At 42.8% G+C, this 13,628-nt stretch overlaps 1 protein-coding gene and 1 non-coding gene across 2 annotated transcripts in view; both read right to left on the reverse strand.

Moving 5' to 3' along the window:
• Positions 1 to 13,628, reverse strand: part of PUM1 (pumilio RNA binding family member 1) — a 133,003-nt gene that overhangs the window by 31,861 nt on the left and 87,514 nt on the right. Inside the window, 5 exon segments of the mRNA XM_042952319.1 lie at positions 2,923 to 3,159; positions 4,246 to 4,542; positions 5,465 to 5,608; positions 6,908 to 7,046; positions 11,968 to 12,119. Coding sequence (XP_042808253.1) covers positions 2,923 to 3,159; positions 4,246 to 4,542; positions 5,465 to 5,608; positions 6,908 to 7,046; positions 11,968 to 12,119 — 969 coding nt within the window.
• Positions 6,710 to 6,787, reverse strand: LOC122229045. The gene has a single exon (XR_006206907.1). It is a non-coding gene; the product is annotated as a small nucleolar RNA SNORD103/SNORD85 (small nucleolar RNA).

Raw genomic sequence — 13,628 nt, forward strand, 5'->3', positions numbered from 1 at the left:
AAAGGAAAAGAAAGCAATTCCCACACCTCTGTTTTGTCTAGGTTAGGACTAAAGCATAGGACAACCCTTCTGTCAAGCAAACAGACCGAGCAGAGGCAAAGCTCTACCGATCAAGACACAAAGTTCCTCAGGAATGACACGTATGGTTTACACAGTACGCGTAGCAATGGAAGTCCAATGCGAACACATACAACTAAGTTGCTTAAATGAGGTAAACTGTTTTGAAAGGGAAGATACGTTTAAAAATAAAGCCAGGTGGGCAGCAGGAGTCCTTAAAATGAGAAATGACTCACACCAACAGTTATTGCCTACCTCACAGGGGAAACATAATTAAGAAGGATTTAATTGCAGATATACTGGAAAGAGGAAAGGCACCATGCACCCAAGTACTGTTTCCAGCCCCATTTTCAAACACCAAGAACCACAGCACCTAGTTCAGAGGCTGACAGAGCCAACCTGTAGCTAAAGCCCACAGGACAAATCTGGCCTGCCACCTATTTTTATAAATAAAGTTTGACTGCATGAGAGCTACACATTCATTCTCATTTTGTTTGTGGCCAATTTTGTACCTCACAACAGAGTTGAATACTTACTACAGAGGCCACCTGACCTGCAAGCCTAAAATATTTACCATCTGTCTCTTAACCAAAAAAACTGTTAAATTAAAAAAAAAAAAAAAAAAAATTGGGGCACCTGGGTGGCTCCATCGGTTAAGCGTCCAACTTCGACTCGGGGTCATGATCTCACAGTTCATGGGTTCGAGCCCCACATCAGGCTCTCTACCGTCAGCCCGGAGCCTGCTGTGGATCCTCTGTCTCCCTCTCTCCCTGCCCCTCCCCCACTCCCTCACTCTCTCTCAAAAATAAACAAACGTTGAAAACAATTTTTTTTAGTAAAGTAAAAATGTTTGTAGATTTAGTTTCTTTACTACAAATGTCAGATTATTAGCTGACACGGTTCAAATGTTTAACTCGAGGAATTAAAAAGAGAGACTTTCTGGACGTGATGAAAACACTGGTTTAAAAGATACCCTGGGTATGTCACGGGCCAGGACATGCACACTGACAGTGCAGGCTTCGGGGCCGAAGAGGTTTGACACTAAATCTCTTCAGAGAATGCGAAGACCTAGGCAAGATACTTAAGGCAGTTTCCTCACTTTGTATCATGGGCAAAATACCTAATCCCTGCCTGAGTCATATGTACAGCACCCAAAACCATTAATAGCAGCCAATAATAACCACTAAGCGTTAGCTCCATCTATATACTAAACGGGGACTTTCATTTACCCCTAATGATCTGCATTAACCCTCAGTCTTTAAAGGGAAGCATTCTGTCACTAGGAAACCCTGTCATGCGACGGACCCCACTGCCTTCTCTGTCCAACACGTATTTACCCATCTGGAACGTCCCCACAACTTTTCTAAAGTAACGTCCATATGGAACCTGAGCCCATGAGTTCTACAAGAACAGCTCTGACCTCGGAGATTGCAGGACACAAACACTCACACAAATGCATATGTGCGTACACAGCTTTGCCTGAAAACCCACCACTCCAACCCAGCGACCGCACTTTCCAGTCCCAGAATAAGAACTCTATTATCCTATCCCCTTCAAGACTTTTTTGGTTTTTATAGATCACTTTGCGGTCTTTGTCCTTCCAAATGAAAGCATACTATTTGTTTTTAGTCAGTTCTCATTTCAGAGCCCGTAAAGCCACTTCTAACCTTGCTGGTTAAAACAGTCCACATAAACTACAAACTCTGGATGATAACGATGCTAATGAGGTCACTGTTGCAAAGGTCCCAGTCTGCCGAGGGACACTAATAATGGAGGAGCGTGCACGAGCACAAGGCAGAGGGTGTGGGGGTAATCCCTGTACTTTCCCCTCAATCTTGCTATGGATCTAAAACTGCTCTTAAAAAAATGTCTTTTTTTAAAAAATAATAATAATAATAATAAATAGAGGATTAAAAAACAAAAAAACAAAAACCAGAATCTTCTGGGGGAAGTACCCAAACATGATGATTTTTCCCAGGACACTGCCAGTTTAGGTCTACCATCAGAGTAATTATTAACAGCACTCCCATCCACTCTCAAACATGCCCTGGGCTGCACAATAAATTATATGGTCACTCTACTCCAAAGCCTCAACTTCCCCCACCTAAAGAATAAATCAGTGCTTCAGAATCCACACCCAATAAATAACCAAGGGAAGGAAGTATGCACCGTCTTCCACCTCTTCCAACATTTAGGAATTTGCCACCCAAAGTGTTAATATAAAGTTTCTTTTCATTCTTACAGTCTGCTGTTTACAATCCTCTCTTCTTTCCTCATTTTAGGATCTAGATGGTAACATTTTTTAAATCCCCATACACAATAACAACCTAAACATATAGTTGAGAAATACACTTCTATACTCATTAGCATACTAGGTAGTTTATATAAAAAAATTGTAAGAATCTGGCAAATTTTTTACATAGAGTGTTTTCTGTGGAAAAGATATTAAGCGTAAACATGGGGGGGAGGGAGTCTGAAAAATAAGGCAAAATATTAATTGTGATATTTCAGTGGTGACACTAGGTGAACACATTCTTTGTCTGTGTCTCTGTGTTTTCCAGCTTTACTGAAAATGAATCTGTACTGGGTTTCTCATGAAAGACTCCCACGTGTAGACCAAGAACAAGATGTTCAGACGGAAGCTGAAGTGAATATACAGGGGACGCGCCCAAACCTGAATAAACCCGTAACTGCTATGCTATCTAGGTACAGCCTATATAACATGAGGCACTTAAGGAAGGCACAGAACACCCAGGGCGCTCCTGGGATAAAGGGACTGTCCTTTGCGTACGCAAAGTACTTGTAATGTCATCAGTGGCAAGAGGTTTCTAGAGTTCAAGGTGGTGTTAGAGTAATGGTTCTTACCCAGGTTTAAGCTTGAAGAGGATCCATGTGAAGAGAGGGAAGGAGGTGGTGTCTGTGAATGTCCTGGTCCCTGACTAGGGAGAGGCATGCCCACGGGTCCAGGAGAGGAGGAAAAGCTAAGGCCGTTATAAAAACTGTGTCCAATGGGGGTCAAGCTGCTCGATGTCCTCTTATAAAGGTCACTGCTGCCAGTCAGGGAGTCACGGCGGGAGCCACTGCCAGTGTTGGAGTTTGCAACTAAAATGGAATTAAAACAATGCAGATAAGAAAAGGCCTGTTCTTTGAAGAACAAGCCCAGTGACCTGTTCCTAACACTTTGATCCAGACTCCTTACCACCGCAAATCTGTCAGCAGAGACAGCCTAACTGTTCATGTGGCAGTTCTAGGGGCAGGTAAAGTAATAAAGAGGACATGGCTCGGTTTAACATGAAACTTTTGTTCAAACCATCACACGAATGCTAAATTTACCTTCCTTTGGTGTCACATATTATGGGGTGGGGATGGGTTAAAAAGCTCTGACGGCCACATAAGCTATGGAAAAGGTGAAAGAAAATGGGCTAGAAAGAATGCCTTTCATCAACCCAAAGGTTCTAGTAGAAAAATGGAGTACAGAAAAAAAAAGATTTGTAAATGGGGTATCGTCCCCCTACACAAGACTTACATATGAAAGCCTGTTTTCTCAATGGGTTCGATCAAGAGTTACTGCTAGCCCCCAATTCCAATTGAAGATTCTCGCTCTCAAACATGCCCTGCTGTTCGGAGATCACATGGTTTTACAAACACTGCAATTATCCCACTGTTTCCCTTACTCCTTCCCTGCTTTTCTCTCCCATCAAAACATTAAAAATATCTTGGTCTAATTTCCACCTTCCCACTTTGCCATAATATCCACCTTAATTCTTCTCAGAAGACTGGAGAAAATTCCTGACTCTTCAAGGCCTGCAGACTGTGGGGTACGCTACCCTGTGGTCTTTGGTAAGTCCTCCTCCCTCAGTTTTTAGTGTCCACATTTCTACGCTTCCCTCCACGTTCTTCCCAATGCCTGAAAAAAATCTCCCCTGGTTTTCCGATCCCTGAAACAAATCGACTCTGAGAGTATAAATAAGTAGCAACATAAGCATAAAACTGAAATCGGCCCCAACCCTAAAAACTTGATTTTAACAGTCCATCATCTCAGATATGTGGGACGGCCGGCTTCCCACGGGGGTCGGTCCAGATCTGCCTGGGGCATCTGTCCAGGATTCCATGCACTGTCAGTGTTCCATAAAGATTGTAAAAATAATTACAATTCAGTTTTAACAGCACATAAAGTCTGATTTCTACCTGCGGTTCCAAACCCTCCAAGGGCTGATCCCAGGGTGGCGCCGAGAGAACTGCTACTTCCAAATCCCAAGGACGTGTTGGCAGGCTGGGCTGAGCCCTGGGAGAAGAGGGAGCTGCTCTGTGAGTTGCTGCTCAGAGAGTTGTTGCCATAGAAAGAGCTGGATGCCAGGCTGTTACTGGGCTGCTGCTGGGGCTGGGGCTGGGGCTGCTGGGTCCCTAAAGGGCGAAACGGTCCATTTGTTGTTCCAGCAAGACCACCGGCTGCTCCATTTGCTGAAGCTGCGGCCGCTGCAACAGCTACGAAGAAGAAAGCAAACCATTGGGCTGTGAAAGGGACTGGCCGCATTCCCCAGCCACGGTGTCATCCTTCCGAAAACCCCGTAACGCCGTCCTATCTCTTCGAAGCGGACGTGAGCCTCGTACACAACTACACAAATCTGCCTTCGACCCCTTCATCTGAAGCTTCTATTTTCTATTTCTGCTTCCAATGTGAAGTCAAAATACCACCGAAGCCAAATTCACTATGGTGGCGGCTTTAAGGAGTCTGCAGTTTAAAACAGGTACAGATGTCAAACGTAGCTGTTTTAACTACAACTACTTCCTCAAATCTCAAGTTCCACAAATATCATTGTTGAGGACTTTTCCAGAACCACTGTCATCAATATACTCAAGTCCCTCGAATTCCTGAACATATTGCTCTCTTCTAGATGCTTCCGCCGTCGTTCCTAATTTACATTTCTAATATATATATACACACACACAAAGCCTACAACAAAAACCTATGTATCGTTTATCCCCCATCAAAATGTATTGCTCTGCCACTTCTCACTACTCCCTCTGTCCCGCCTCCACCCCGAAAAACAAAAACAACATATTTAAAAAAAAAAAAAAAAAAAACATTATCTGAAAATAATGAAAATAAGGACATGGATTTCTGTGAAATCAGCCTTGGACTGCTGCCAACGGTGCCGTTGTGCGTGAGTAATCCAACTTCCTATGTTCACGGTGGAGCAGGTCCTTGCTGCTAACCAGCTGGCACATGGCTGTCAACAGAATCTATCGAGGTCACTTGCTGCTTCTGCTTTTCTCTTTGAAATATTACAGGGCAGAATTGCTATATCGAGAACTGTCAAATGAAGTACATTTCAACAGACTGTAAGAACATCGTCCGTCGCCCATTTCGGATCTCTGACAGGAGTTCACAGAGCGGGAAGCTCACCTGCTTGAGCGGCTGAGGAACTGATGATGACTGGGGCGGGAGCGACCAGCCGCACAGGAGCCCCGAGACCATTTCTCGCCCCTGCGTTCACCACGAGGGCACCGGTTTGGTCATAGTAAGCAGCAGGAGCCAAGACCGGATAACCTGGGAATGTCAAGCCACATGTGAGTAGACAGGAAGCAACCAGGGCCTCCTGGGCGCTAGCAGACTGTAAACAGTCACAGATTTGACCGTGGGGACCGACAGACGCAGATTTCTATCCTGGCTTCACTACCTGGACAGCGGTATGACCCTGAATCTCTGCGCATCCCATTTCCCCAGTGACGATGATAAGAATACCTGCCTCATAATAAAAGTCTTGAGACGATCAGAGGAGGAATGCGAAAGATCTCGCATGGTGTCTGGCACAGTATGGTACAGTACTATTCACCATCCGCTAAGTGTCAGCAAGGGAATTCGGCGGGCCAGGGACACCTGCGCTCTTCCAGGTGCTAACCAAGGTTACCACCAGAAATCATACCCTGACAATTTTTTTTACAGTTTCCTCGACTACAAAAATAACAGAGAGTATCAATGATTACAACGCAGTACTGCCGTACCTCGTAACAGTCTGAGCACAAATACCCTGCAAGTTACCAGGTAAAACCTAGACACACTTCAAATAATAGGAGCTTTCGGCACCTCATGGAATCTCCAAATCCTATTGAGCCACAGGAGACATTACAGGTGACTTCTCAATAAAAGCTGAATGCTTAGTAACTCGTACAACAAATGATGCAGGTCAAAGTTACTCGGTGAATTCCTAAGTAGATCAGTTAATGTGGCTATGCTCCATGATCAGTAAGAATCCATAAATTTATGCTGAGGTCTCACAAGGACCTGTTTCAAAGGAAGAAGCACAAATTACTTCCAACCTGTGCAAAGAACAGGACCAGGTGACAGTGAGCCAAGAATAACATCTGCTCGAGGTGAAGATCAACCACAGGTAGGGAACCACAAAGCACCTCTGCTGTCGGCTCAGGAGAAATCCCAGAAACGTAAGGGATGGCCCCATCAAGGAACACTAGGAACTTCTTCCGTAATACTGTTCAAAGACATCAGCATAAAGACTAAAACCTGGGAGTGACGCCAAAGTAGCCTGCCCACTCCTTCCATCATCCCCAATCCCAAGGGACAAAACAGATCACCACCAAAGGACAACGGCATACTCCAAGCAGTGTGTGGAGAGACACGTGTAAGATTAAGACTGGCTCAGAACAATCAGGTGCTCTCATCAACGAACGATGGTCTAAGTGAGGGCAAGTGTATGTCATCCCTGCCAGTCCCCAAATCGTGACAAGTCTACTACGCAAGCCGAAAGTACCGCCTGTTTTCCTCTCAGTCTCCCCCAACAAGCAGACTGTTTTTTCCCTCAAAGCATGAGGAACAACAATGCAGCCTCACCTGGCATGCCTGCAGCCAGTCCTTGTCCAAAAGCAAGGGCAGAATTCACTGCTGCAGCTGCCACTAGTGGATCTGTTTGCTGTCCCTGCTGGTTCTGATTTGGGGTCAAAGGACGCTGGCTGGCTCCTCCACGGAGAACCTGGGAGACAGAAATAAATCAACTACTTTCTTCTCATTGGAAATACCTAAGACCCACCGTGTGCTTAAGTTGGGTCAACTTTTTTAAATTGGTAGTTGTAAACCATTTCTCCTATAATGTTTTATATGGCATGGCTGTTAGGATAAAAGTTCAATTAACAGCATTTCATTGAATGAAATCTCATTCTACCACTCTTAAACATTATTACCTTTACAAGCAGCCAAAAGCCTATAAAAGTGAGGATTCATTAATCAAATACTTAATGCCTTCCATCTGGCAGGTACTAGAGACAAGGCAACAAACAAGACAAACAAAGCCCCTGCCCTCTTAAAGCTTTCATTCCAGTGAACGAAGACAGATAATTAAGTCTAAACACAGTGTCAGTGCTCTGACAAAAAGTGCATCGAGGAGGAGGAGGAGGAGGAGGAGGAGGAGGAGGAGGAGGAGGAGGAGGAGGAGGAGGAGGAGGAGGAGGAGGAGGAGGATGGAGTGGGAAGGGGAGTTTAGATAGGTAAACAGAGGTAATTTACCCACATAATTAGACTAAAATAGCTGTGTCTAAAGGGGAACACACACACACACACACACACACACACACACACACACACCCACCCACCCCAAAAAGTCTGTATTTCCTTTATAGAATATAAGAACATCTTCTCTACCCTATAACACTATTGGTATTCAACAAGGCCCAAATGGTCCCAAATGAGCTCACCAGGACTGGATTTAGGAGGCCTCTGAGCTGTTTCTATTTCTCCTCTCATAAATTTCACAACAGACAGCAATCTAAATGGAGACGTGTCAAGAACACTGCCATTTCAGTACAGAACACCAGTTCTGCCACTGTGATGAAGGATCTACTTTTTATTAATGAAACATGGGCACCAAAATGCTGGTAATCATTCTTTTTCTGAATGCTCTGAAGAATCTACTCCACGTGATCTATATGCTCAAGTAAAAATGCAAAACCCACAGACCGAGGCTAAAATTATAAAATGCGTTTTGCAATGTTTTCCAAAGGCAAAGTTCTTCTCGGATCACTTTCACTATCACTTTGCTATTTATAAAAGTTAGACATATGGTCAGGAACCTGGGTACAGATTATTCTTGGTACTACCACTGGGTAAACAATATAAAAGAGAAACACCACTAGCTATTTATTAAATGAGCATAAGAGAAACAACACCATCCACACTGGCAAGAAGAGATGTGTAGACAATTTACTCCCAGTCTCTTATTTCCTTCTCTGTAAAATTAGTTAAGGGTAACAGCTGATCCTGCAAATATGTTGGGAGCATTCGAATTAATTTCTGCAAGGCACAATACCTGGTACCCAGGAGATAATCAATAACCAATAGCTAATTACTATCGAAATATTTATTTGTGACCTAAGGAATCTAACAGACTTTCCAAGAGAAAGAGTGCTTTAATCCACACAGAAGAGTCAAAGGAGGTTGCCCAGCGGAGTGTTTGCACCAAGATCCAGAAGAGCTGTCACTCTAGGAAAAGTAAACAGCATGTACACATATATGGCAAATACTAATAGTTCAAGAACTAATACAACATCAACGAAACCATCATTATCATTGGGCATTATGAACTAGGCTTATGTTTGGTTAGGAGTTGTAGGAAAGGTCAGGGGACAGGGGAATGGACAATGTGCCTGAAAAAAGAGGTAGTCCAGACTATTGAGCCCCGTTTTAATGAGAGAAACGTTGTTTCCTTTATGTCCAGTCTCTAGAAAACTGTGTGGGGCCCTGATGACTAATCAAAGTTCTTAGGTCCACTGCCAATATGTATATATTTTAATTTCATCAGTAGCTATCAAGTCTGGATTTTATGGAAACACATGTATAAAATTTATAAGTAACATTTTAACATCTAACAAAATCACAAAAATTACTTTGTAAAACACTATCCTTGGAGTTAGCTTACTATCTCTCTTTATGATGTAAAAGCTGTTAAATTCAAATTTCTTTTAAAAGGTACCAATTTAAATACAGCATTTGAGATCTACCAATACCTAATACTCAAGGAGATGCTCAATGGGGATATCTTTATTAATAATCATTCATCCTTCTATAGTTCACCATGCTCGGTAAAATTATCATCTACAGAGTCTCCTCCATTCTAGAAAGTTCAGAAGCCATTCTAAATTCTTCTCTCTAGTGGCGCCTGGGTGGCTCAGTTGGTTAAGCATCTGACTTCGGCTCAGGTCATGATCTCACGGTCCGTGAGTTCAAGCCCTGCGTCGCCCTCTGTGCTGACAGCTCAGAGCCTGGAGCCTGCTTCGGATTCTGCGTCTCCCTCTCTCTCTGCCCCTCCCCTACTCACACTCTGTCTCTCTCTCCCTCAAAATAAATAAACATTAATTTTTTTTTTTTTTTTTTTTAAATCTCAACGCTTCTCTCTCAAAATGCAGTATCTAACACCAAATCACTGCCAGGTTTGCCAACACGTCCTTGGCTTCAACCCAACACACAAGGAGTTTTTCTTTAGCAAACGCTTAAAATAGAAAAGAACAAAAATTTTATCAGGTGTCAAAGGAACCTTCAAAAAGGATGAAAAAGGAATCAGAAGTATGATGGAGTAGCTGGAATGTCACTGCCTGTGCAGAAAGTTCCAGCAATTAGGTGTGGAACAGTTACCATGCCTAGAACACAACAAATGCTTTCTGATTAAAACATAAAGGCCAAAAAGGTCAAAAGCAAAGTTTAAAAAGGGCCTCTCGTTTCAAGGACTATGACAAAGGACTTCACCAACAAAACTGTTTTTTCCTAAAATGACCGAAACAGAAACTGACAAAATAACTTTGGAACTGAACTATGGCTGCTCATTAAAAAGTAAAAAGCAGTGTGAATAATCTTTCCTCGGTAGGGTCTGCAACTGTGGGTGACAGAAATCCCTGAAATGCAAATGACTGCCATGCCCATTTGACAGCTCAGGAGACAGACTCTCTGAATACAGAACAGCTGTGCTCCTTGACCTCTAGGTGCAACCAGGCCACAGGAAAACAAAGGCCAGGCCTCAGGTTTTCCGGAACTCTGAATATCACAACACGGTCAGAAAATAACACAAGTTGTGAATTACAGATTTGTGTTCAAATCTCAACAATATATGTGTGACCCTGGCCACACAAATTCCATTTCCTCAATCTTATGTAGGGAAATCATATAATCTATCAGAATTAGAATAAGCAAAAGAAATCCTATGTGGAACACTCAGCTTTATTTTTTTAAGCACTTAATTTTAAGCAAAAAGCTTTCAACAAGTAGTTCCTACTATTTTTCTTGCGCACTCTGCTAGAACTACTTTGAAAACGTAGCAATTACTTCTGTCTTCCAAATCCACGATTATTTGGCAGCCATTTAAACATAAAGATCATCATACAAATAAGTACTGACTATCCACAAAGAGTAAGCTATGAGGCTTATTAACAGGGATCACCCATTATGTCAACAAATTATCTGTTAAATTCCCTTACATATCCTGGTGCAAGAATTGTACCCTTGCAAAGAAAATCATGCATCAGCTTCCAAAAATTTATCTTACGGTAAAATGACTGATCTTACTGGAAAATGATGAATTGGCTAGAATTTTAAGATCTGAGTTTTTCTATAACTTTACGGAATCTAAAATATTAAATACATACTCTCTTAGTGAGACTAGTAAAAACCATTCTTGTTTGCATCGTATCACATATGGTGTTTTGCCTCAAAAGACGGCTTTGACAATGTGTATCAAAGCCTAACTGTTCATTTTATTTGCACAGAAAAAAAAAAAAAACTCCATTTCTAGGAATTTACTCCATGGAAATAATCAGACACTTATACAAAGGATATCAGTCCATCTTTTTTATAACATCAAAATACTGCTAAGCTAAATATCAAATAATAGTAATAAACTGGCGAAAACATGGGACGCCTGGGTGACTCAGTCAGTTAAGCGTCCGACTTTGGCTCAGGTCATGATCTCGTGGTCCGTGAGTTCGCGCCCTGTGTTGGGCTCTGTGCTGATGGCTCAGAGCCTGGAGCCTGTTTCAGATTCTGTGTCTCCCTCTCTCTCTGGCCCTCCCCTGTGCTCATGCTCTGTGTCCCTCTGTCTCAAAAATAAATAAAAACGTTAAACTGGTGAGAACAAAAGACTGGAATACTCTGATACATTTAAATATAGCTAGCAAATATTTCTAAAAAGCATTAAATAATATGGAAAAGTGTAAAAACTCAAAACCGTGTGGAGAGCATAACCCTGACTTTATCAGAAGTTAAATAATAAAGCTAGAATGACAAATACCAAACATTAATATTGTTTTTTTCCTCACAAGAGGCATTTTTTTCTTCGAGTTTTCTAATTTACCACAATTTTCAGCAATAAACAGGTGTTTCTCTAGTAAGCAGGAGAAAATGGCCTATTCAAAACGAAAGGGCATACTCAGTTTCTTTCCCAACTCATTAAAAAGCTCTTCTTACTCTGAGTTAAAAGGTACAATAGGGTCACAGATTTCTATCCAATTCAGCTGGTGTTCTCAACAGGCAGTCCGGAGAACAAGTACGTCCCCTTTGGTGGCAAGCTGCCCTCGGGCAGGCAGAAGAACTCTGAGAACGGCGTCTAGAAGCAGACTCCGTGTGGCGGAAAGCAGTACTCGCTTTGCCACTTGCTAAGCGCGGACCCTCAACCACACGATTCTCTACAGTCTTCTCGTGCCCAATCTCATGATCTTACCTAGTCACACAGGCCAAGAACCTGCGAATACAAGGCATTCGGTGAGCCCTGCTGAGTCTGAGCCTGAACCCAGGTAACATGCGCAGGAGGGCACTCACCCATTCACAGCATTTCTCTAGCAGGAGTATCATTACATGTTAATGATAGCCAAGGACTCAAATGCACACTTAGATGGGTAAATTCTCTTTACACTTACCTGCTGCTGCCCTTGCTGAGCCTGTGGGGTAGTCTGCTGATTTGCAGAATTAGTCGCTGCCGCGGCGGCAGCCGCTTGCTGCTGGAAAAGACTGGCAGGGTAGACTCCCCAGGGAGTGACTCCATAATACTGGTGAGGGACCACAGCCGGGCCTAAAGATATCAAGAGACAGGTAAGGAAGTTCAGACCAGTCAGAATCCACTCAGAGTTTCCAAAGGCTAAGTCAGACTCAACAGATCCTACCATGAAATATTAAGAATATATGGATTCAGGGGCACCTGGGTGGCTCAGCCGGTTAAGCATCCAACTTCAGCTCAGGTCATGATCTCACGGTTCATGAGTTCGAGCCCCACAATGGGTTCTGTGCTCAGAGCCTGAAGCCTGCTTCGGATTCCGTCTCTCTCTCTCTCTCTCTCTCTCTCTCTCTCTGCCCCTCCCCCACTCACGCTCTGTCTCCCTCTCTCAAAAAATAAACGTTAAAAAAAATTAAAAGAAAAAAAAAACATACAGATTCATTCTAGCTGATCGTAGATTGTTTTTTAAAAAACAGAAAATGTTTTTATATTTTTATAAAAGTCTTCTAAAGCCTGTAATATACTCCAGGCCAAGAGGAAGAAGCTAATGAAGGACAAAACATTTTAAAAAGGGAGAATAACTGATCAAAGTCAGAAAGGTTGGGTTTAAGAACAGAGGAACGGGTGCTGGGTCAGGAAGAAGACAAAAAGGCCTATGCTTCCCTGAGAAAGAAAGGACACGGGATAGACAGAGACCAAGTTTGTTATTTGAAGGGAAATAAATGGAGAGTCTGTGTGCGTCAAGTGAAGGAAGACAACAAAAAATTAAGGGTACCCTGCTCTCAATGGTTAAGGATGGCACCCAAGGTGACTGTCAGGGACAGGGGCCATGCTGCTCCATTAACTCCCGAAGCAGGAAAATCCACCAGTCTCTCACAACGTGACCCAGACACGCCACTGAACCTCCACCGCTCAATTTCTAAGAGGCTTGGTTCTCCCATTCCTGTTTTGGAAGTCAGTCAACACAACTACATTCAGACACTGATACATGAAATTTTGAACCTAAGTCACCGCTGAAAAGAAACAGGAACAAAACCTTGAGTTCTTACAGACCTGCTGAGTATCCTAAACAAAACTAAGCATTCTGCTTCAATCTAAATGATCTGTTCACCTTCTTTGGGGGAGGCAACACAGAGGTAACAGAGCTAGCAGACAGCAGCCTGGGTGGGGCAGGTGTCTAAACCACAGATTCCCCGAAGATGGCAGCAAGAAACACCAAAGCTGCACTGTGCCAACAAGACCAGGGCTCGGAGCCAGCTTCTCACATCTGCTGAAACACATCTCCAGTGAGAAGTTTCTTAAAGCACAGAACTTAAAATATTTGCAACCTGACTGAATAACAACAGTGCCTTTAGACAGAGTTCCAAAGAGCTATTTCAAATGTATCTATTCTGACACAGTAGCTAATCCTGTAGAAACATATATTTCATTAAATCAAAATAAACTGGAACGTGTGTTTTGTTTCCCAGTTTTAAGCTTCTAAAATACAAATGAGTCAAATTACATCCCTGCCCAACATTGCTCTGACATTTCTAATTTGGTATTTTCTGTACCTGTGGGCTTAGCCAAAAAGCAGCTCTGTTTATA

Source organism: Panthera leo, chromosome C1, assembly GCF_018350215.1.
Source record: "Panthera leo isolate Ple1 chromosome C1, P.leo_Ple1_pat1.1, whole genome shotgun sequence".
NCBI lineage: Eukaryota > Metazoa > Chordata > Mammalia > Carnivora > Felidae > Panthera > Panthera leo.